At 35.8% G+C, this 25825-nt stretch overlaps 1 protein-coding gene across 1 annotated transcript in view; it reads left to right on the top strand.

Annotated features, from left to right (window-relative positions):
- LOC146439803 (ectonucleotide pyrophosphatase/phosphodiesterase family member 3-like) overlaps positions 1–25235 on the top strand; it is a 36735-nt gene extending 11500 nt beyond the window's left edge. Inside the window, exons 7-25 of the mRNA XM_085055947.1 lie at positions 439–518; positions 1080–1199; positions 2586–2695; positions 4087–4152; positions 5042–5114; positions 6480–6588; positions 6742–6870; positions 8233–8264; positions 10623–10750; positions 12441–12507; positions 13618–13705; positions 14460–14629; positions 14736–14793; positions 15504–15658; positions 19049–19184; positions 19698–19775; positions 21171–21303; positions 22854–23010; positions 24524–25235. Of these exons, the coding sequence (XP_084912073.1) occupies positions 439–518; positions 1080–1199; positions 2586–2695; positions 4087–4152; positions 5042–5114; positions 6480–6588; positions 6742–6870; positions 8233–8264; positions 10623–10750; positions 12441–12507; positions 13618–13705; positions 14460–14629; positions 14736–14793; positions 15504–15658; positions 19049–19184; positions 19698–19775; positions 21171–21303; positions 22854–23010; positions 24524–24697 (2063 nt within the window). The 3' untranslated portion in view covers positions 24698–25235. The remainder of the gene's footprint in view (positions 1–438; positions 519–1079; positions 1200–2585; positions 2696–4086; positions 4153–5041; positions 5115–6479; positions 6589–6741; positions 6871–8232; positions 8265–10622; positions 10751–12440; positions 12508–13617; positions 13706–14459; positions 14630–14735; positions 14794–15503; positions 15659–19048; positions 19185–19697; positions 19776–21170; positions 21304–22853; positions 23011–24523) is intronic.
- The last annotated feature ends 590 nt before the right edge of the window (positions 25236–25825 follow it).

Raw genomic sequence — 25825 nt, 5'->3', positions numbered from 1 at the left:
CATGCAGATATCTTGGACATCAGAGGGTTTCTCAAATGGCACCTGGCTCCAGTGCTTAAGCGACTGAGTCCCTCCCTGATCGCCACCAATCAGCAGAGTATCTTGTCTTCTCTGACCTCAGGCTTCAGTCTCATTGCATAAACATGTATATCTAGGCTATCTTGGATCTCAGAAGTATCTGAGAAATTTATTGGGGTTGGCAGACAGGATGCAGTAGCAGCAGCTGAATTGGGCTTCCAGGTTCACTGACTGCAATGAGGCAATAGGCTTAGCTCACAAGGAGACACCACAATTGTATGAGTCTTGTTTTGGACTGACATTTCTCCATCTAAAACTGCAGCAACTGATTGTGGTAATTTTTGTTTGTTTCTAAGACTGTTAGTTTTTAATTTAAAAAATACAAGAAAATGTATTAATAAATACCCTGATCTGTTACAGAAACATGTGGCACACATTCAAAATACATGAGAGCTGTTTACCCCACAAAAACTTTTCCAAACCACTATACTATTGTCACAGTAAGTGAGAAGTCTTGTTTTTCTTTATCATTATCTGGATAACATAGAAAGGATTTTGTGGTGCCAGTCTTTTTGTGGAACATGGGACCTTGTGCTATAGATGTGAAAGAGAGATAGAGATGCTGAGATGGTACATACAGGCATGATCTGTGTGGCTTTATATGCGTGCTTATCTGACCCTGGCCTGTGAGCCAGTTATTCCTGATCCTTGTCAGTCTAATTGGATACAGTGAGCATGGGTGAGGACACAGCCTTTTGATGATTGTGTTTGTTAGGGTGGGTTTGGCAGCTGATACACAGCCACATGATGGTACTTAACCTATAGCACATCAGGTTAGATTGGGCTGGGAAGGAGATATGGAAACTCAGGAATTTGATGGGCATGCTGAATTCATTGGCAGGAAGCTGATGATCTGTGTAGATTAGGAAAGCATATTCTGGTTCTGTAATAAAACAGTTCTGAAAAAATTGCAACACTGTAGCAGTGTGCATTGAAATACAGTTTAGGGTCCATTTGATTTCAGGACTAAGCATTTTGTTTTGTTTATTTTCGTTTTGCAGGGATTGTATCCAGAATCTCATGGTATCATTGATAACAACATGTATGATGTAGGCTTGAACGCACATTTCTCACTTTCTGGGGAGGAAAAATTCAAACCTGCATGGTGGAAAGGGCAACCAGTAGGTTTGTTTTTTCATATGGTATTTCTTAATGTCCAGAGTGGCTTGTGTCATATAATAAAACAAAACAGGAATAAAATTTAAAACTGTGCAGTATATTTACAGCAAGTTCTAGATGACCTGTAGGCTTCATATTATAGGCTGCTTACAAAATAGTTTGCTTGTTATGAAGTAAAAGGACTCTTAAAATGTTGTTTTTGAGACTTAAAAATTTTCATGTTATATGGCAATCAGTAAAAAAAGACCAGTACTGGAGCCATACCAGGGAGCCATAGTAGATTTTTGGTATGGTTTGATTTTGGAGTATTTTTTTTGTTTGTCTTTTGACAACTTGCTACAAAATGAAATCTGCGAATGTGTTCCCAAATTAACATCTATTTACAAATACACTTATATATATATATATTTGCAAATATCCAGGCATTTAAGAGCAAGAAAAGGAGTAGCAAAGAGCTTAATTTAAAAAAAGTCGTCAATTATATATAACATATTACACATTTCATAACAACCCCGAATTGTACCTATGGTTATGATTAATATTATTAATTTACTAGAAATATCAAGCTCTAATAATGGTGTTGAAAAAAACCCAAACATATGCAATATGTCATATACCTATTTAATGTACATTTATATGTGTGTGTCTGCGTCTGTGTGTCATGTTTATAGTGTACTCAAATACCCAGGTTTTGGTGCTGTTTTTTTCCTGAAGAGTTCCATTAGGTTTATAACAGAATCAGAGCTGCGCTTTCTAGGATTAATAGAAATATGCCCTCTTACAATAAAATCATATAACTAGAATTTATCTGAAATAGAAATAGATATGAAACAAAACAAAATGAACTTAAACAAATAGAATAGAATATTTCAGTTGGAATGGACTTACAGTGATCATCCAGTCCACCTGCCTGACCAGCTCAGGGCTGGCCAAGGGTTGTCCAAATGCCATAAACACTGACAGGCATAGGGCAGCAACGACTTCTTTAGGAAGCCTTTTTCAGTGTTTGGCACTGTATGTGTAAAAAAATGTTCCCTAATGTCATGTCTGAGTATCCCTAAAGCAGCTTCTTCCATCTTCATGATCCTGGAGTTGGCCACAGGAAAAAGGATCACTGCTCATTGCCCATTTATGGAAACACCTATATGATTTTTTTTCTATGCTGAGAATATCCAAGAAATGACAACATCATGGTTTCCACACTACTAATTTTTCTTCTGAATGTGCATGTAGGAAACTAATGTTCAGATCAGATATGGTTATTAGGCAACTATGTGATGTGTGAAAGGAGAAGGGAAAATGCATGTTTGCAGCACATATTTCTACTTTTGTGATCTGAGGTCCTCCAGTGGTGACATAAAATGATTTTTTTGTGTCTTTACCCAAAGGTCTGGCTGACAGCAATGTCCCAAAATTTGAAAGCAGGCACCTTCTTTTGGCCAGGCTCTGATGTTCCAATTGAGGGAAAATACCCCACCTTGTACACCTTATACAATGGGTAAGATTTTATAGGGCTTGTACTAAATTCCTGCAGATTACTCCAAAAATCCCAACTGCTATTTGACAGTTGAAGGAAATGAAATACAAAATTTTTAAACAAGTCTGACAGATAAGTGCCATGTTACATCATCATTATGTCATGGAACTAGTAAAAATATTTGAGATTTTCAAAGCCATTCGGGGGATTCACAATGAGAAAATCAAAGGGTACTGTATATTCTGCTCTCCTAGACAGTTCGGAAGTTTCAGCCAACTGCAAAACACTAGGAGAGCATCCTGGAACTGACTAGTAGCCACTGCTAAGCTGCACCAATGATTGCCATATTTCCATACATAAAATCAACAGATATTATATAGCACTATAAAAATACTTGCACTCAAGAATAAGCTTACAGATAACCTATACTCTAAGGCAATGAGCACAAGCTAGGAAGCCATGGCAAGAGGCTGTGGGAGACAAATTAATTGAAGAGAGAATACTGGACAAGGAAACTACTGAAGGAAGATGAGCTCTAAGTCGATTTCCTCTGGTCTTGCTTGCTTGTTTGATAATGTGCACACAGCTGTTGAATCATAGTTCCTGTATGTTTTTTCCTAGTTCATTCAAAGGTTACACATGTGAAGTAGCAATTGCCTTCATAGTTTTTGTGGCATTATTTTTGTTGGGTTTTTTTCTGTTTGTGTTTCTTGCAGCTTGTTTGTTTGTTTTGCTATGGAAGGCATTGATATTAGTAAATTATTTCTTGATTTTTGATTATTTTGATGATTGCAGTATATTTCCCATGATTCTTCACATTTAGAAAGGTAATCTAAAGCAAGCATAGAAATGTAAGTCTCTATAGATAACAGACTGAAGTGATTTGTAGGATTGGTACTCAAAAAACACCTGAGTACTGTAAGTAACTAACATACAGCTTGTGCATGACTCTGTGGCAAAGCAGAGCTATTTAATCGGTGAATTCTTTCATAGGAAACAAAGCATGGTCTCACAAAGACTGTGATGGGATTATTACTTACTTTTAAAATATGAAAGTCCAAGTCTTAGACATGCTGGGAAGAATAAAAATTATTCTGCCTTGTATTTCAGGTTTATTTCCTGAACATAAAATACATTTTTTGCATGTATTTATAAAAATATGAGTAGTCCCACCAACACAGGTTTGTGTTTGCAAAATCCGTCTAATTTACCACTAAAAGTGACTTATATTCAATCAAAAAGGAGAGTAATAAAATTAATTGCTGTACCTTGTCAAAATGCATCATTCTTAGTTCCAAATCTGTGACTTCGGTATATGGCTAGAGTATAGACACTTTCTCTGTATCTCAAAAGTAGAAGTGCTAGTCAGAAAGTCTTATTAACTTCATATATTTTTTTTTCTTTCTTTTCAGTTCGGTTCCATATGAAGAGAGAATTTCAGGAATACTGAAATGGCTTGATAATGCCCAGTCTGAGAGGTAACACATAGTAATATCTACCTGGTTTGTGAGACTATAGCTTAGAAAGGTTTTAATGCTCAGCAATTGAAATTTCTGTTGGCATTTGTGAAACACGGAATCTTCCTCACCATTTCAAATTATTATTTGCTGAACTTAAGCCTGTTCTGTAAGTATAGCTAAACATTTTCAGGATAAGACTGTCTGTACAAAAGGTTAAAAAGCAAACATATATGTGAACAAGATGTACTGTTGTATGAGTTTAATTTTCTTGTTGTATCCTTTTTTTGGTGCATGGCCTGTAGGAAACATTGAATGTTTAGTTTCTAGCCTAAGTGTATGGCTGAAAGATTTTATATGAAGGCTGTTGCACAAGAAAGGTTAAATACATGAAAATAATTGTAGCAAGTAATTCAGGATGAAAAGTAAATGTCAGTGCTGATCATGGTGTTAACTTTGTGACATGTAAAGAAGTGAAATATTTTATATGATAATTTGCTAATAAAATCCTAATGGGTTTGCAGTTAGCAGATGATCTTTAGAGCCTCACTGATTAGTTGGGAAGAGCTCTTTCAGATGTATTTCCATTTACATCTCAAAAATGATTGTTTGATGTGGTGTCTGAGATCTTGAATATTTCCAGAGTGATTTCTGGTTACCCATTAAAGACACTGAATACTGTTTCTGAAATTGTGACTTCAAAGAGTCCACGCTGATTAATTACACAACTCAGAGGAAGTTGAATGATTATATTTGCTGTATGGACTTTTATCAAGATTTAAAGAGGTTATTTATAATTAATTTTAAAGTGTCATTTAATATTGCTTTTTTTTTTCTTAATTAAAGTGTTATTTTCAAATGCTGCCTCCAAATTCTCATGATTTCTATTCTTATTTATTTCTAACTCAAGGCCAGATTTATACACTTTATATATTGAAGAACCAGATTCTTCTGGACATTCATTTGGACCAGTTAGTGCTGGTGTAAGTAGTTTCTATATTTTTGTTATACTTAATTGCACTAAAAATGGTATTGTACTATGAACTTAACCAGTTTATAGACCTGGAAAGGATAGTAGGTGAAAAATTTCCATGACTGTTTTATGACTGTTTATTAAGAACTTTTGCTTGTGGTTGAGCGCTTGTTATGGTTCCAACACTGTGTGTGAATCAAAAGAACTATAAGCCAGGCTGGAAGAAAATAATTTCAGATCATACAATCAGAAAAAATATTGATATTTATAGTTAGACTGAACATTAATTATATTACAAAGTAATATTTAGGAGCATGCAGCCTAGCAAATCCTCAGAATTGTCTTTTATTTATTCCTAACACTGCACTTCAACACTTGCTAACTTGGAACCCAGAAGTATTACATTTTTATTTGTGTGAAGACAAGAAGTTCAACCTTTAAGGATCTTAGGCCTTAGCATTAGCCCCTTCCCAGAATGGCCTTGTTTAAAAGATTTGAATATGGCCTTCAACAAAAGGCCTTGTATTGAACAAGGACAGAAGAACTGATCATTTAGGCTCCCTAATTGGAAAAGAACACTTTTAGACTCCCTAATTGGAAAAGGAACTTCAGGTTTTTGTACCTAAAGGGCTTCCTGTGTGTGTAATTGTCTATGTTGTCCATGCACACAAGACATTCAAGGGTGCAGCAGGCAGGGGAGCAAGGAGGGTGCAAGTGCTCAAATTGGAGTTCTCAGACTCAGTTGGGTGTCACCCTCACCCTAGAACTTCCAGGAGGAACATCAGGCAGCTGTGCCAACTAGGAAAGAGCCAACTTCTGTGAATGGCTGCAGAGTGGGTTGTGCTGGATTTCTCCCATATGACCTCAGGGGGTTCAGTGGTTTTCCATAGGAAGCTGAAAAGGACTGTTTATGAGAGAAAAGCACCATTCCTTCTTGGGTGTGACACTGGTCATGGAGATACACATGTGTGTAAATATCTTTGAAACACTGCTAATTTTTAATACAAGAACATGGTTATATGAGAAGAAAAAAATGTATTTAATGCTATAAATATGATATTTGATGTGAATTTGACAGTGAGAAACAAATTGAATCTGAATGTGTTAATTTTTTTCTTTCAATACACTTATTTATAACTCAGGTTTTTTAAGGTAATAATAAAAAATTATTTGTGGATCTTTTTATTTAGGTTGAATATTCTGTAAGTAGTGGAATTCTTCATGTCTATAGTGGTGATGGAAAAAAGTAAAGACAAAGTAATATGAAGAACTGGAAAACTCACAGAAAAGCTCACTTTTTTAGACTTTGATGATTACATTTCAGTGAACATCTAAAATTAGAAAGAAAAATTCTAATGTAACGTTTATCTCACAGGTAATCAAAGCCTTACAGGCAGCAGATCAAGCACTGGGGATGCTCATGGATGGACTTAAACAAAGAAATCTACACAAGTGTGTAAACGTCATTGTTTTAGCTGATCATGGTAATGTATATACTTTTTTTTTCAATTTAATTTTTTTGAGTCCCTGTTTGCTTCCTCTGTCCAATATGTGGGCTTAGTAGTTTAAAGCCATTTTATAATTCACTTTTTCTTCCTTGCCATATAAAAAATAACTGTTTCTATATTGCCCTTTAGGGATGGAGAAGACCTACTGCAAGCAGTTAGAATATATGACAAATTACTTCAAACAGGTTGATTTCTACATGTATGCTGGGCCTGCAGTTCGCATTCGAGCACAAAATGTTCCACAGGACTATTTTACCTGTAAGTATGGACAAATCCTGGGATTGAACAATCAATATAGGAGGAAATAAATAAATAACGAAATGGATAATCAGTAGTAACCAGCAGAGTGAACAGCTTTTTGTTTCACTTAACTTGGCTTCAACATCCATGGAATTTGTTTAGTTTTTTTTACAAGAATGACCACTTTAGATGAAATTGAAGGTTAGAAAATATTGTTGCAGTCTCTGATTTGTATTTTCTTGGCAAGGAAAGATGAAGTAAAGGTATTTTTATTGTTTTGAACTGAAAGTCAGGTCTTTCATAAGTGCACTGCTTTTCACAGATTTCTTGTGCAACATTGGCAGTGTCAGTCTCTTTGAAGCAGTGAATATTTCTAACTGTGTACAAAGTTACAGAATCTGAACCTTAGTACTGTGGAATCTAAGCCTTGGTTGAGCCCATTAGCTAGTATCTCAAAAGAACAGAAAATTGAAACCATGTGAGCTAACTTTGACTTGAAATAGATACTGCGCTACCAGACTGGAAAAAAAATCCCAGATTTTTCTGTGTCAGGGAAAAGAATGGAGATTAAATCATGGACATGATCTATGTATTGACTTTATAGAATTTGTAAAGTATTGTTAAAGGCATAATAGTTATTGCAGATCGCAAACAAGAGCTGGGATCCCATTGTACTTTTTATTCATATTTTATAATGGTATTTCCTTTTAAAGGCACAATATTTAGTCTAACATAAGTCTGACATAAACTAGACTTTCCTTGGTTTAAGTCAGACAAAAGCAGAGTAATGAGCTGAGGAAAGAATACTCATGTTTTGTGTGTGTCTCAATCTCAGTAAAATCATTGACTCATTTCCTCTAATAGTCTTACTTTTTCTGTAGGAATTTTCCTTTCATAAAGTGCTCAGATTTTCTTTTTAGAAAGTAAAAGTCAAATGGTCAAATCACTTTCAAAATATGCGAGTTGAAGATACTAAGATAGACTGAAATTTTCTCTGTGACTGTTGCTGGAAGTGAAATACAGGTGCTCCAGGTGTGGTTCAATGTAAAAAAGGTTACACTTCAAACAAAGGTTAGATGAGAGAAAAAACCTCAGGTCTGATTATATGCCAGCCTTAGGTGTGGGCAGTCATCACCATGGCAGTTTTCTACAGTCTGTCTTGATGTACCCAAAGTGCTAGTTACTTCCACAGGCACACTTACAGGCAGTTAGCACTGGAATCATAGCATTCCTACCTGTGGAAAGCTAGAGTTACTGTAATCTTCACAAGCTAATAAAGAAAATCAATCTTACAGACAAAAAGCATGTTGAAACTTTTCTCATGAGTTTTTGTCCTTAAGCTGTTTAAATGTATATTAATCCATCTTTTCTTTTTAACAGTTGACTCAGAAGGAATTGTTAAAAACCTCACAGTAAGTAAATACTTTCATAACTTTTACTCATAGCTACTCTTAATAGGATTCTGATGAAAAAACACAGTTTGTAAAAAAATGAAACTATGGTGCCAGTTTAAATAGTGTGCTGACTCCAGTGTACCATGGGAGGCAGTTCTGGAAGTTGTTCAAAGATGATGCACAAAGGTTTGCCATAGGGGAAACCAAGAGGCAGGTACAAGAAAGAAGGTTCATTCAACACTTGGCTTGTTCTTCCACACTTTCTCTAAGTGTCTGATTCTGGAAATTTTGAAGATCTGATTTGAAACAGTACTAGTCAAGACGGACCTTTGGCATCAGGCAGTGTGACTCTTTTAAGATCTTTTGACATATCACTTAAATACTTGAGTGCTTTTCTGTTTGCTGCACCACCACAGGGCCCTGTCTGTACTGGTAGCTCTGCTTGGAACTGAGCTATGCTGTGTGATGTAGCATTTGGGGGCAGGTCCAAGCTTGCCTGTGTCACACCTGTAGACCATTGTTCATGGTGGGGACACTTTGACAGCTGAGCTCTGAAGGATACAAAGAAAGAAGTGCAGAACAGAGTGCAAAATGAAGGAAGATCAAACCTATTTCTTTTACCGAAAGGTGCTAAGATGGGACAGGGCATGGTTTGTTATACTTTTTTTAGACAGACTACCTTTTTTTTCGTTTTTTAGTGTTCAAGATATACATTAATATATGTGGGGTGAATGTGGTGGACAAACTAAAAAACTTGTAGGACAGTTGTCATTTTGTGTTTCTTTCCTTTTACAATTTACAGTGAGTTAAACATTTAGACTGCTTGCTCTCAGTGTGTTGTTGTAAATTCCCCTTCTTTTCTTCATTACCAGTTTGTTTTCTGTTCTGTAGGCTAAGCAGCAGACAGGTGTGGTGGTACATTTAGAATAAATGCTCTCAGTTTGGAAAAATTGTGGGCTCAGAGATGGGTATGTTTCTGATAAATAACCACTAGAGGTCTTCCTTTAACCTGTTGACTTTCAGTACATGCTAGAGTAGGATCAATGGCTGGAAATAGCAAAGGAGCTTTATCAGTGCTACATCCCCCATCTGGCTGTATGATGTGGAGTCCGTCATATAAAATTGGTGTGAGGGGAATCTCACAGTTTGCATGTTCTCAACCTCTACTGAAACTGCTACTGCTAATAGTTACAGAGATGTGACACCTTGTGCCTTATGAGAATAACTTGGCATCAGGATGTGTCATCTTTCCTTTTCTCTTCATAAATGGTTAGTGTATTTTGTCCCTGTCAAGTTCCTAGAATGAGGGGTTTTGGCAGAGAAGGGAGTTATGTGCTGTATATTAATTGCAATGAATAGACATGAAAGTCATTTGTTGATTTCCTCTGTTCTTCCTTTTAATTAGACCTCTTCTTCTGGGCTAGCAAACACATGGAATCTTTATTTTTTATGTTCCCGGATTCCTCTGTGCTTCTCTGATGACTACTGAGGCACAGTTACTTTCGTGTCACATATTAAAGTCTGCTTTCTGTGTAGAGCATACAGTTCTAGTGCTTCGAAGTGAAGATGTCAGAGCAGACTCCAAGCATGGTATAGTTGCACATCCTGTGTGGTCAAACAGGTCCACTTCTGTGGCCTGCCCAGCTTCCTAGCAGCTCTTCCCTCAGCATTTTAGATGTTCTGTGTTATCCCAGTGCTGGATTCCTGATCAGGAGCAACACTTCTGAAACTTTGCCATGATGCTTGGAGCCAGCTGGAATGGCTTCTAATGGCCATATATAGTTAAGTCTTTGCAGTTTGTTATATGGTTATCGTTAGGCTCACAATTCCAAGCTTTTCCATGGCATGCCTGCTAATGCAGCAGTTATATTAACGTATTAAATGTGGGTTTAAAAGCTAAGACCTTTAGCTAACAGCTGAGAAATGGACATTTACATATTCAGGCTTGCAGCTAAAACTGTGCAACATTGTGTATACTTGGATTGCTTCATTATTTGTTGAATGGTAAAGTAACGGAATGTGGCACAAATAAACTGCCAGGGAACTTTCTCTTTTATCAACTAGATACCAATGACATTAGTACAGAAATATAGACTAAACATTTCTACTGAATATCTTTCAGCCTTAGGTGTACTTTTATCACAGTATTTGTGGACTTGATATACATATTGTATGTAATATATTTTCAAAAAAGTGTTGCTTTTTCTTGCATTGCCTCTAGGGCCAAAAATGACATCTGCAGGTCATCTAAGTGATCTGTGGATAATGGGCTTTGTGCTTACGTTCCTGTCACTAAGATGTTTGTGATAATTTTCAGTGATGGGCAATTTTATGAAATGGAGCGAAATTTGTAACTGGACTCTTCCCTCCTCACAGTGCAGAAAATCCCCTCAGCACTTCAAGCCCTATCTGACGCCTGACTTGCCCAAACGGTTCCACTATGCTAACAACATTCGTATTGATAAAGTTCATCTTTTGGTGGACCGACAGTGGCTGGCTGTGAGGTAACATAATTTGTGTGACTGTTATGTTATTTTTTTCATCTCACTCTCATCCTTTTAATTTCTTTCACAGATGTTTCATTTCCTGTTTTGCTTTAGACTTGTTACATTTCCATGTTTGTTACAGTTAAAATTATACTATGTGTAAAAAGGAAACATGCCTCATAGAAAAAAATCAAATTATGTGTTATTAGTGTAATTCAAAACTTAATGGTCTAATACAAGAATCATCATTGCTCCACATCAAATTTTTACCAAAAAAAAAAAAAGAAAAAAGAAAGTAAAGAAATGAATACTACTTAACAGAAAAATTCTCAAAAATTATGCAAACAATAATGTAAGATTGTTACACAAGGCATTCCCATATTTATCCCTTTTCTTGGCATTGCAGTCACCACCCCTTGACTGCCCTTCTCTAAGGCTGATGGCTTTAGTCTGATGCATGTATGAATATGGAAATGATCAGCATTCTGAGTCCTTCATCAGGCAGAATATGATGTTGACATTTCTGCTTCCTCAGTCTGGGATCCAAATGGGGTTCTTCCTGTATGCATGCTAACAATACAGCTTGCTCATTCTTCATTGGACTACAAGTTAACATTACATCTCAGTTCACTAGACATGGTGCATTCTACATATTAGGTGTACTTGCATTATCACACAAAGGTAAGCTGATAAGGTAACAAATTAGACAAAACGACCTGGTCATTACAAAAAATGACTCTGTAAGAGTGAAATATTAAAAAAATAATGCTGGGCAAGTCAAGAGCAGTTCAGACAAGCCTTAGATCTGAGGCTTTGAAAACTCAATACAAAAATCTGTTGTGTTTGCAGTTATACTGTATTTACTGAGCTACAGTATTGCATTTGGAGAAGCACAATCCAACTTTGAATTTCAAGAGTACTAAAACATTAGAAAATGCCTGATCTAAATGAATATATTACTTGATTGTTTGTTTTGGTGTAACCAAATAATTGTCCAGGACATATGAAAAAAAGTCCACTGGATAAAATCTTATAATCACCTTTTTTTAAACTGTGCTCAAATGTTCTTGGGCCTCTGATAACAGGATACATGCATTTGACAGCTGTGCATTGAATCGGTATGGGATGACTATCTATTTTTCCATGTGTCTCAGCAATGGGTAGATAAAGACAGGTGCTAGTCATTATGTCAGACTCTTCTGGTGTGTTATTAATTCTATAACCCAACTCCACATTATCCATGTGTCCCTTCACCCTTCAGAATCCATGATGAAAATGCACTGTCTTTTAAGGCAAAATCCCTTGCAGTCTTATTTATATTATTCCACAGAGGCTAACAGTAGAGTTCTCCCATTACAAGTTTTTTGTTAAAATGCCACAGAATATAATTAGGAATTCTTCCCTAACAGATTACACTTTTTCTGCAACTTGTAGCTAGGTAAAGCCTTAGTTCATAAATAGCCTTTTTTTCAACTTATTTTGAAAATGTTTCACTGTACACTCATAGCCAGCTGGGATAATTTATTTCTGTCCACAGCAATTTCTGTTAAAAGTAGAAAGAGATCTTCATAGAAGTGAACGCTATGATGAACAATAAGTGCTGCAATATTATGACAGTCAGTTCCTAAGACATGATCCAGAATCCACTGTTACTAAGTGTTTCTATTTGTGTCATTTTTATTTACACTCTGTGGTGGTTTCTCCTTAGGGATGAAAGTTACACATCTTGTGATGGAGGTAACCATGGCTATAACAATGAATTTAAAAGTATGGAGGTAAGATGATTTCTATACAAGTCTTGTACATTCTTATATACAAAATCATGATGTGCCAGGTAAATCACTGGAATACAGAATAATGATAGTTTTTCCAGTGTGCTTTTTCTTTTCTGTCAACAAGACATGTAAACTAGGTCCAGATATTTGTATTGCCTTTCATCAATGTGTACAAGGCTTATTTCTTTGAGGTCCTGTAGTAAAACCCATCTGGGCCTACCTTACCTGCTTGGAGACAGGTAGACTACAGTCTAAACCAAGTCTTCCTTGTTCAGCTACAGGACACTGAATTACTTTGTTCTTTCAGTCTTCCTCTGAGGCAATGACTGAAAAATCTCCATAGGCTCTGGGAGTTCACCTGAGCATCTGAAAGCCTGTATGCTCAAATAAGCTAAATCTCATTGTCTCTGCTTATCTTACTGATGAGAGTTAATCATCTCATCAGAACACAAAAAGCATAACCCATATATTAGTATAGCCTGTGTTGCAGTTTCATCTCATTTTCACTACTGGTTACAGTAAAAGTATTTTGAGGTCTTGAGCTTTCTGGTTTTCATGTACTTTCTGTGATGTGAGCCTTTAAATAAGATCAAGCATACCACTATAAATCCCATATTCTGTGCCTAAGAATCATATGCTTCCAGGTCTTCACGAGTATATTAAAATCAAATGTCAGTGATCAAAATTATGCTGAATGTTTGTATGGAAAGACAATGTAAATTCTGGTTACCACGGAAACCTTAATAATAGATAACCTTACACAGGTGCCACAACTGGTGCTTTTTTTTTTTTAATATAGGAGAAAAATGTCATCTTTAATTAAAAATTCCTTTTCTGTTATGGACACATAATATTATTCTAGAACAGATCATTGTCCTGTTTAGTCATGTTTCCTGTATCTCCTGGCAGGCAGCTCAGGAGGCTTATAAAGCAGTATAAACTACTGTGAGATGTACATAGTATCAGTGTTCTGCTTGCAGACTCCTGCAGGGGCTGCCCAGCACTATGTTTTGTTCCATTATCCCAGTTTTCATAAAATGCAACTGAATTGGTTTTGAATTTGGATTCCTTTAGATAACACTTTTTTATATCGTTACTCTTTCAATCTAGGCTATATTCGTGGGATATGGCCCAAGCTTTAAAGACAAAACAGAAGTGGATGCTTTTGAAAACATTGAGGTTTACAACCTTATGTGTGGTGAGTAGAAGCAATCCAGTACTTTAGATGATAAAGTGCTAGTGTTTTCAAATACCAATGTTGTAAGAGCTAAAAGAAGTGTAGCTAAAATTTGAGTGAATTAATTCAAAAACAAAACACTGTGGCCATGCTCTTAGGCCTTCTTTACAGTGATAAGAGATTAACTGCCAGAAGTTGTTCTGCTTTGAAGATTTTCTCTGATTGCAGAAGAATTCCACTAAAGAATCAGAGAGAACCATGCCTGCCATGCAGGTTTGCTGTCAAAATGATGCCTATGGAATTGTAGATAAGAACCTTGTAGTTTGTAACTGCTCTTGCTCATAACTGAGGACAGACCATTGCAGTCCCAGCAGTGAGCAATTAGGAATCACATGCCTCAGAAAACATGGATTAGAGCATCACACAGAAATGCAATAGGCTACTATGCTTCACAACGTGATGCACTTGCAATAACATTTATACTCTGCGTTAAACCATCTAATCTTGTGTATTGTATGACAATGTATAAAACTTTGCCAACAGTACTCAAATCTATAATTACTAAATCTTGATGCAGTGGAAGATAGCAAAGAACTTTCAGACCTAGAAAATTGCAAGTTGGTGGGAGTAGTTACTATAATAGTTTAAATAATGGAATAAACTATTTCCTCTAGTTTAAAATAAATAGAAAATATGTAGAATTGAAAAGAGAATGACTTTAGAAAATATAATTTTAGTCTTAAAATATGTTTACGAATTTCAAATATCTCTACAGATTTACTGCATATACTACCAGCACAAAACAATGGAACACATGGCAGCTTGAATCACCTCTTAAAAAAACCTTTTTACAACCCTTCACATCAAAAAGAAGTCTCATCTCCCTCTTCATGTCCAGTTTCTAGTCTGAATCCTACACATGACCTGGGATGCAAATGCGCACAAGTAAATTGGGATTTCTAGTGTTTTTTAATCACCTCTGTCAAGTGTGTTCTTCTTTGTTTTTCCTATACTATGGATTAATTTTGAATTACTCTCTTCTATTTTATAGATCTCAGATGTGTCACAAGAACTACTAAATGCGAGGTTAAATCTCACCACAGAAGAAAGTAAGTGGCAAAAAATGAAAAGGGCAGCAGTATTTCTAAATCTACAGCTGGTTTATATTTTCTATAGTTGGTTTCAGTGGGAATTTCAGCATTGTTAATTAAAATTGAAAGTGAAGTAGGAAAACCAGTTCAGAAGCATAATTTTTTTAATTCTTCCACTGCATTTCTTTAAAAAATGCTAAGAGTGTTATAGTGACATGTAAGTATGCCCCATTAAAATTTTGGGAAAAAACATCCAGGTTTCAATGGTCTTGGAGAAAATCTGAGCACTGTCAGGCTAAATGCTATAAGTCTTGTTCCTTACCTTGTATCCACTTTGCCTTTCTCTGATCAAAAATTTCTGTAGATATTTCTTTGTGCTTTTAGGAAATGTTGTAATGCTTCCGTGTCAAATAAGATGCAAATGTCACTCCACTGGCAAGATAAGTTCAAAACATTTACATTGGAGTGAAATTTCAAAGAAACAAGAATTTGCAAATCTGATTTATTATACTGACTTTTGTACATTAGACATAGCATGAAAACTATTTTCTACATTTTTTGTTCTGCTCATAAACTAAAAGCTCAGAGAAACACATGGCCAGTTTTACTGTTGGTTTTATTTGTATTTACTTAAGTTTTAATAAACAATTTTTGTCTGCTTTCTTAATCCCTTGTGCCATCCAAAATATTATAGAATAATACATCAATAATTGTTATTTAAATTTTAGTAAAGGAGGCAAGCTCATATCATTTGCCATATGGGAGACCCAAAGTTCTTCAGAAAGAAAATGTCTACTGCCTCCTTTCCCATCATCAGTATGTGAGTGGATACAGCTATGATATCCGGATGCCACTGTGGACTGCATACACTGTGAATAAGCCTGTAAGTTATCAAATATCTGTACTACCCTTAAATAAGGAATCTAATGGGTCAAAAATGTGGTCCATTCATCAGGAACCCTGTTTAAGGACTGGTGGATATCATGTGACTAAGTGTGTGTCAAAGTCTTGTGTGTGAAAAAGTTCTTTGATACCATTTAAATTTCAGCTATCTTAAAATACAGTATAAAAAAGTGGGAATGGCTATTTGTTAAGGACACAAAAGATATAGGAGAATAGAGCTGCTGGTAAGCTGGCTCTATTAAGCCTGTCAATAGAGGGATATGCTGTCAAGGCAATGTCAAAGGGATATGCTGTCAAGTGCTGCCCACCGTGTCTGTCAGTTCCTGAGGAAAAGCAGGCTGTGATTTCCCAAATCAGAAGTTCTAAGCTTTTCTATGAGTACCACGATTTTCTCCTGTTAAATATCTTTTGTGCAACTCTACAAGGCAGTTTGCACTAATGCATATTTCTGTATAGTCTTTGCTCTCCATTACATGATATAATTTCTGAAAAATGTAATTATAGTTGAATGAACCTCTGAGTGCTCAAGGGTATGTGGCTCCGGAATAAATTGTTTGAGTTTTCAGGGTCAGTAAACTAATGGCCATTCATGGGCTTACTTGCCCTTATAATTTGAGCATTTTTCTCAGTTGCCTTGAGGAAATAGTTTCTACATTGATTCTTTTGTCTGAAGAGGACTGATGACTGTGTGATTTCTTATTTTATCAGTACAAACATGGGGAAATTATTTTAATCAAATGTATACTGCTAAAACATTAGTATTTCAGAAAGTTTCACTCTGTACTTCCTACTGATTTTTCACCAGTTGAAGGATCATAAAGCCAATCCTAAGAAGGCTAAAAGTCATTTAAACAAATATCCATTTCAACAAGGGTAGTTTATACTTCATATTTGAAGATCTGCCCTTAAACCTTGCTATGAAAGTGCATTACCCAAATTAAAACTATTAATTGTGGGCATTTTTTTTCCTCATTGTGCTTTAAAAATATTAAAAATTTCCGCCAGAGCTCCTGTCTTCTTAATATTTCAGCAGTAACAGCAAAAATATCAAAAACCCAAATAACTATTCAGACATTTTCCTTTGTTGAAAAACAAATTCTCAATTAACAAAGAATAATAGAATCATAGAATGTTAAGGGGTTGGAATGGACCTTAAAGATCATCAAGTCCCAACCTGATGCCATGGGCAGGAACACTTCCCACTAAACCAGATTGCTCATGGCCATAACCAACCTGGCTTTGAACACTGCCAGGGCTGGGGCATCCACAACTTCCCTGGATGACCTGTTCCAGTGTCTCATCACCCTCACATGAAAAAGTTTCTTCCTAATATCCAATCTAAATTTTCGCTTCTTTAATTTGTACCCATTATTCCTTGTCTTATCACTACAGTTCTTGACAAAGAGTCCCTCTCCAGCTTCCCTGTAGGCCCCATTCAGAGACTGGACATGTATAAAGAAAGTTCTTGCTCAATTTAACATCTAAATTAAGAGAAATACATATTTTGCAGGAGTTTCTTATAGCAGTTTATGCAATATTTTAGGAAGTAATGAATGACAGAGACTGAAGTATTGGAGGGTATAGGTCACGGCAGATGCTAATACAATGATGTATTAAAAATATTCTATTTCTATTTCTAAAAACTTTCTATTGTATAGAAAGAGTGACAGGCCCTGAGAGTAAAGGCTCACAAAATTACTTACCTTACACAGTAAGCTGACATTATGATTTTTTATTACAACATCTGCTAACTGAGAGAAATAGGCTTTGTAACACCAGTGGAAGGACAGAGCTAATGCCTTTGTAAGCTTCAGCTACAATATCTGTGCATGACAGAAAATTGCACTTTGTACAGAATTTTTATTGCACCCTGGGTCAATTATGTGTCAATGAAGCACCCGTGCATTGCTTTACACAATTTGTAAGATGAGCTTAAAAAGTAAACTAGGTAATGCAGGCTGGTTTTATGTGATTTAGAAGTTTTGGAACAGGATGAATAACATATACTTGCAGGTCTTAAATAAATTATGTCAGTGTTTTGGTTACATAGCATTCTCAGGAATAAGGAAAATTTAAGATTAAGGGGCATTTGTTTTGTTGAGGTTTCATACACATCTGCCAGGGAGGAGGGTACATTTCCTTGCAAAAAGATAGGCACTCCTGAAGGGGGCTGAATTTGACATAACAGGTCACAACAGATGCTTAAATTCGGTTATGTAATGCAAATAACTCGTGCTTCTTGACATTAATTACTGGCTTATCAAAAAACCACAACCTGCATCAAGATAGACCATTTATTACATGATAGGCACAGCCATTTTTTAGTTATAACTGCTTTTTTCAGGAGACATTATGATTCTTTGACTTGAAATAGAAGACAAATTAGTGATGATTTTTTTTTTGACACATGATCTGCTCAGGAGTCAAAGGAAGACTTTGTCTTTTATATTTCATTCCATGTGGTATATATGTTTTTCATTAGTATACAACCTGACAATAATGTGGCATCTACTTGAATTCTGATAAAAGTAACTGAAGAAATTAAATCAAGGAGTACAAAGAGGCACAAGAAGAACATTCCAGTTATTTATTTCTGCTTGATTTTAACTGACCAAAATAAACAATGTACTGAAAATCAAATAAGATGTTTAACTACTGTTTATAAAGGTATAAAACAAAATAAGTTCCATTCTTACAAAAATAAAAATAAGTTACATGTAAATAAGGGAAAAAAAGTTAAACACAGAAAAGCATATTCCAATAATTAATGTTATTGTAAAACTATGAAAAAGGTTGTAGAAAAGGTTATAGGAAAAAAACAAGTGAAGGTTATAGAAACAATTATACTCATTAGAATAACTTCTGGGCAGATCATAGCATGTTAACATGTTTTGGTGAAGTTAGTGGATCCAGTAAAATGTACTAAATTTACTGTAGACTTCTTCAGCTATAACTCTTCAGCAGCACAGATTCTTACAGAGACAGCATCCTCAGGTGCCAAGATGAGGTGATATTGTCATTTTTATGTACTAGCTGCTTTCCAGGAGGATGTGACATCGAGTTTGTGTTTCCAGAAATATGTAAAAGTGACGAATGAGTCAAATGTGTAATCTGTTTTTGCCTAAGGTATAACCTTATTTTCCTGCTACAATTTTTCATGGTGCAGAAGGATTTCCCTGAATTACCTAAAAACAGCAGTAGAAGAAAAACACTACCCAGAAAACATTAGTGTCCTTTACTTGCATTGAACTTGATTCACTATGAAAATAGGAGAAGATTCAATGAAGTCCATTCTAGAAAGTTAAAACCATACAAAGCATTGGCTTAGCCACAGCCGTGGGTGTAAGACTTTTTTTTCCCCTTTTCACAGGAAAACACATCTCCTCTTCCTCCCACTGTTTCAGACTGTCTGCGGCCTGATGTTAGAATCCCTGCTGCTTGGAGCCAAAATTGTTCCGACTACCCAGAAGGGCTGACCTTCACCCGCAGTTTCCTCTATCCTCCCAGTGAGCATGCTTCTTTTTATAGAGAGACCTTAGAAAGTCTTAATCAGCTGGATGTGGGTTTATGTTTAAACATATACCCAAACACCAAAACAAACTTCTTTGGATCAGCATGTTGGGCAGAAAAAGGTTTCCAATGTTTGCAGGCTGACCAAAAGCAGGGCAGCTGCTACTTGTATCTAAATATTTTTGGTTTAGACCATTTAAGGTTTTCTTTAAAAAATGGAACAACTTGAATGTGATGAAAACTGACTGGAAAGACGTAAAGTGTTGGAAGGAAGGGCTGTCCCTCTTCCTCTGTATAAATATTCATTTCCTATTTTCAGATTTTATAATTATTATTTATTGAAGAAATTTCTTGGACAAATTTGGAGATATGTTTGCAGTAGGATCATACACTCAAGCTCAAATGTAAAATGTAATTGAATTACATGTACCTACAATTTATAGTGACATATGAATCAATTTGTCTTTGTATAGTATTCCATTAATTTATATTTTGGTCTTTTTATATAGACTACAATTCATCTGATCCTGAACAGTATGATGCCTTACTCACCAGCAATATTGCTCCCATGTATCCAGCTTTCAAAGGTGGGTTGCAAAATTTTGATTATTAAGATTAATTTTCTGTAATTATAGTTCTAGATTTGATAAAGCTATCACAAGGATTTAAAACATTAATGCATGGCCTGCTGTATATCCAGATGTTGTGAAAATACAATTAAAACGTTTTAAAAGTAGGTGTTTGAAAATTTAAAACCCATTTATCTGGGGTTTTATTCTGTGTGTAGTCCCGTCTGATCTCTGCTTATCTCTGCTTACCTGTTACTTTTGAATTGGCTCTTCATCTCCTGTGTGCTGTTCTAACATGAAATGCTAGCTTGAAACATTTGCTAGCTTGAATGCTAGCTTGAAACAAAATGCTAACATGAAACTCTCATAAAAATTCCCTTGGGAAGATGCTCAAGGTGAACCAAAATGGCACTTTTTCTTTTTACTAAATCTGAAGAAAAGACCTTGGCAATATTAATCTTGGAATATTATTTCTATAATAGATATGTTTATTATACAAGCATGGTAGGCTACATTAACTCTTCCCATCCAGCCTGACTCACATTTGTTTGTAATCACTGTTAAAAAATTTTCTACAACTGCTTATGATCCTGTTTTGCTCTTAGGCCTAGGCTCATTTCCTTATAAAATGAATAAAAAGAGGAATTGTGTAAGGAAAAAGCTGGGAAAAAAGTCAATGATGTAACTACCTTTCTAATACATTCAGACCTCAATTATTCATTCACTTATGTCATACAAAAGACAGAGATCTAGAAGACCCAAGTGTCTTTAATCTTCACAAGACTGAAAAATCCAATTTTTTAAGGAAAACTACAAGAAGTTACTGTAGACCACAAACAACTGGTAAATCAACAGGAGATGCCCTCAATACCCCAAAGCCATCAGGTTTTTTTGTCATGCCAGTTGCAAATATTTGAATAGTCTCACTATCTTATATCCTACAAATTGTATTTTCTCGAATGACATCTGTGAAATAAAGCCAAATTGTCTAGTGGTTTGGTATGAGTTCTGTACAGTGAAACTAACACTCAGTGGTGAATATTCCTCTCACAAAACTGTTATGTCAGTCCCTACTATGGGGCACACTGCAGGCACTGGCAGATTGGCCAGAAATTAATGACCTCTCAGCTGTAGGTTTGTAGCTTCAGCTTTAGACTGAATCATTACATACTCCAGTAGTGCAGTTTGCCTTGCAGGAATGTAATGGCATTTACCATGCCTCTTTCAATGGCAAGTGGGAGTATGTCCTTTCTGATGAAATCCAAATTTTGTGTAACAAATTGTTGATTTTATGGTCACTTTAGTTCTGTACTTTTTATTATTAATCTATAGTGAAAACACAAATATGCTATTTTTCTTCAGTGGTGAAATTAATTTTTTATTAATTTTGCTTTTGTTTTCTTTTAATGACAGACATATGGGACTATTTCCATAACGTGCTTCTTCAGAAGTATGCTAGAGAAAGGAATGGGGTAAATGTTATCAGTGGACCAGTGTTTGATTACAATTATGATGGCCATTTTGATAGTCCTGATGACATTAAGCAGTAAGTACATGGAAAATTCAGAAGTCAGACTCTGTATGATTTGCACTATGTTTTCACACAAACAATTATTTTAAAAGATGAAGAAACAAGTGTCATGGAGAATGGAGTATTCTCTTTATAATCTTACATCCACTGTTACTCATGCAACAGGAAATAATGCTCTTGCAAACAGATACAGTGCCATAGAAGTTGAAATTCAAGTAAAGAGTAAAAAGGCTGTGCAGTTACATATGTATCCCCATATACAGGCACAGATACAGACTAGTAATTAGTTTCCCAATTATACCTAGATTTTAGATTTTGATGCTCTGCAACAGAAATGGTGGGAGAATACATGATATTTAAATCTGCAGAAGACATACTTAAGCATAATTTTCTCACATTCATGTTGTGCTCATTCACCTGTTTGTTGTTTCTTTCCATTGTTTCAAAGTGATATCAAAGATCAGATCTGTGTGTTTGCCTTCACTTAATCACGTAACTAGGAGTGCAAAATGTAACATTCCTGAGAGGTACCCTTTGCACACCTATGACTTACACAGCTCACTTCAACATCTGATGTGTTCAAACTACACATAAAAGATAAAGACCAATAATTTGTGTCAGTGAATAAGGACAGATGGGAATAAAAACAGAATTAGAACAACAACTTAGATTAGGGAAAATGCCTTGTGAGAGTAAGAGCATTTATGGAGTAGAAAGGTGCTGGGAAATCTGCACAGCTGAATCTGTCACTGGAGATGTTTTATTCTGTCTGGACTTGACCACATCTGTTAAAAATGGTTTGAGAATGGGAAAAATCAGCTTGCCACGTAGTAAGAGGGTGGAAGGGAGGAGAGACTACAACTTCCTTCCAAGCAGAATGCTGTAATACCCAGTTGACCACATACTGCTGTCTCCAGTTTGGAATAAGCATGTTTTGCTCACCATGGTTAGGCAGTCATATGAAGCAGTATAATAATTTCAGTGATGGTGTTTTGTTCAATACTGAACAAAAAAGCTTGGGGAACATTGAGCTCCTCATCAGTTCATACACAAGAGTGACCATGTTTGCAGAATAGTCAGAAAAGGGCAGCAATGACATTTTCAATTGAGTATCCTAAACTGGTTTCTACATCACACATCCACAAGTCATCACCATTCTGGCATTTCTCAATGGCACGGAGTCAGAAGTTAATTTTCTCATCACTGTCCTCCTATTCATGTGGTTGAAATTCTTAGGATAATGAAGGACAAATATGATGCTCTATTCTGACCCTTCCAGGCGTAGAGATCTCTGGCTTTGCCAAAACAGAGTATTGACTATGTAAGCAGTTCTGTTTCAGTGGACTGCTTGTAGCAAACAGAGTAATCCATGCATGTTGGAGCATTCATGAAATAAATGGTGAGGCTGTCTATACCATCAGGTATTTTTTTCAATTATAAAAGGAATTTAAGTCATGCAGTATTGAAAGATATATGCTGAGATTGATTCTATATATTTCTAATTGCATCAGTGGTTTTAATACTTGATATTTCAATAAATCCCTTAATTAATATTCATTTTGTAGGTATGTAAACAATACAGAAATCCCTGTCCCAACCCATTACTTTGTGGTTCTGACTAGCTGCAAGAGCACATCCTATACTCCACTGAACTGTTCAGGGTCCTTGGATGCTTTGTCTTTTATCCTTCCTCATCGACCTGACAACACTGAAAGCTGTGCTGTAAGTATAGTTCTACATTTCTGTGTGCCAAAGAACTTTGTAAACTGATTCCCATTGGAATCTACTCAGCCAGAGAATCTTTATAAGTCCATTAAATTAACTCATTCCTCATGAGCTGAGAGTGAGTTGAGGGTTAAAACAATCAGTGGAAGAGCAGGAGCTCCAGGAGAGGTAGCTGGAAACGAATGAGCTGATAGCAAGCAAGGAAGAAGAAAGGAAGGTTTGATAAGAGGACCTGGAAATGCTGTCACCTGAGAAGGGCTGAGAACAGCAGCACAGAAAACAGGGAGATGAGATGGCTTTATGGAAGACTGCAGGATAAACTTACTCCAGAAGTATCAGAGAACTTAGAGTGTTATTCCCTTCAGTTGCTAGAAAATCCCTTCAATCACTTATCCCACTTCTACGAGAAATTAGACAGCAGGCATTTGTATGGATGGTTCTGCAGTTGAAATTCTTACTTGAATTAAATAAAATCTCTGTATACCACTAACAGTGTAAATCTTATCCCTTGTGGCAAACAAAATAAATTATCTGAGTGAAATATGCATTGTTGAACCAGCTGAGTGTCTATTCCACAAACTCTGGGTTTCAGAAGGTTCTTTAACTCAGGAATATATATTTGTATATATGGCACAAGTATAGCTGCACAGACTTGAATTGGCCCTCACAGACAGTTTTTAGTTTATTTATAACTTTGAACTCACAACTCCAGACAGGTGCAAGTTTGCACTACTTGGAAACAACTTCTGTGTCTCCTTGTTTGTAGTGTGGATAATTCACAACTTCCCAGTGATCTTTTTAGTAGTTGAAGGTTTACTAATAATTAGAATGAATTAGTCTTTAGAAACTGTAATTTCTAAAGTTTAGCAATAAACCCCAAATATCTTTGCACTTCAAATTCATCATGTCTTGCAGTAACATAAATGTAATGGATCATTTGTGTCAGAAGCAGATATTGTTAATGAAAAAGGAGATTTCCATCTGTTTCCAAAAATCCCTTGTAGTAAAAAACCACAAAATAACATTTTTGATTGATTAGTAATTACATTTCCATTGTTTTCCCCATCTAACCAGCAACTGTTGTTGCTGTCCAGCCATCAAGACTGAGCTGCTGTAAGGACTTTTTTTGTGTTGTCAGGTGCCTGTTGCTTGACTGACCTGAGCACTGCAGCTAATTTGCACTGTAACTAAAACTGTCCTTACTTGTGTGTTTGACACATGACTCATGTATTTTGAAGTTGAAAGTCACACTTGCCATCTCAGCATAATTTTGCTTCTCTGTCACTTTGGAAGTGGAGAGGTGGGTAGAGGAGACATCCATGTGATTCTGTTTAAACGAGATCCTAAAAGCAAGGCTGTAAAGATGCCTAGGAAAGCCTGAAAGAAGTTTTACTGACTGGAGGCCTTTAGTCAGCCAAACCAGGTCATACACAGATAATTGTCTAACACCACAACCAAACAGCAGAAGACCTTAATTGTGTTTGAACATTGTTCTTGCTTGTTTTGGCAGGAAAATAAGACACTTTCTGAATGGGTTGAAGAAAGAGTTCAGGCTCATTCTGCACGTGTCCGGGATGTGGAGTTGCTGACTGGGCTTGACTTTTACCAGGAAAGAAATGAACCCATTTCTGAGATTTTACGGCTAAAGACATTTTTGCCAATATTTGAGACTGAAAATAACTGATTATCTTTGAAAAAAGTGTCAGTGCTTGGAAGAAGGAAGATTGAAGTGATTTCACTTTTTTCCTTGCTAAAGTATGTGGCAATATTTTTCAAATTTGGGTTTTTCAGTCATTTGTTTTGTGCCAATAAAAATTATGCACTAAATTATCTAAAGTGAATTAAATAATCACTGTTGAGCCAGGCTTTCAAAATATAAGATATATTTTTATTATGTAAAAACTAATACATGATGTTACTATAAAAATACATGACATATTTTATATGTAAGTATATACATAGTAGCAGTAATGTTTAAATAAAACTGCAAAAGGAGCATATTTTGTAGTAGAGAAACACCAGAACTGTAAATTGTATATAAAATACTTCTACAATGGAGTTGAAAAATGAAACAGTTTGAGAAGAGTGTGTGTGTTTTTTCCCTTGTGTTTATCAGAGAGGTTATGGTTCTCTAACACTAGCATGTCCTGAAATGTTCTGAATTTCTCTTTCTCACCATCATATCAAACTGTGTTTCAATCAATAAACTGTGGACTGAAGGAGATATGTCTGTTTAAAGAAGGAAACTTTTAACTTCCAACCTTTTCTGCACAAAAAATCCAGACTCACCACAGGACATTTTTTTTCCCCAAGTCTTAGATGATCAGTGCATGCCCACACACCAGACAGAGTTTAGCAATACTGATCTTAAAATCACCATGCGGTACCAAGCTGAATGTAAAGATTTTTATTTTAGTTAAACCATTACAACATCATGGAATTGTAGTTCACCACCCTACAATGTTGTGACATCTAAGTCCACCCACCTAAATCAGAGACTTCTGCTACACTGCCCCAATTAAGACCACAACTGGTTTTTCACTGCAAGGTAAATCATATCCTAACTCTAATAAAAAAAATCTACACTCTTACTGTAGAAGAGCAGGACAAAAGAACAGTGGCTGAATTTATAAAATGGATTTGGTTTATTTTACTCTGAAATGCTGAGAAATTCAAAAGTTAAAGTAACAAATAGGCAATAACACAAAATAAACATACAATATTTAATTTAAAAACATAATCCTCCTTTGTTAACCACTATGCTTTGTCCTGAGAACTAAGAAATTATATTGTTTCTGAATATTTAAAACTT

Source organism: Lichenostomus cassidix, chromosome 3, assembly GCF_008360975.1.
Source record: "Lichenostomus cassidix isolate B80296 chromosome 3, HeHo_3.0, whole genome shotgun sequence".
NCBI lineage: Eukaryota > Metazoa > Chordata > Aves > Passeriformes > Meliphagidae > Lichenostomus > Lichenostomus cassidix.
Note: the sequence above shows the minus strand (reverse complement) of the source record. Positions and strands in the feature narration are given on the sequence as shown.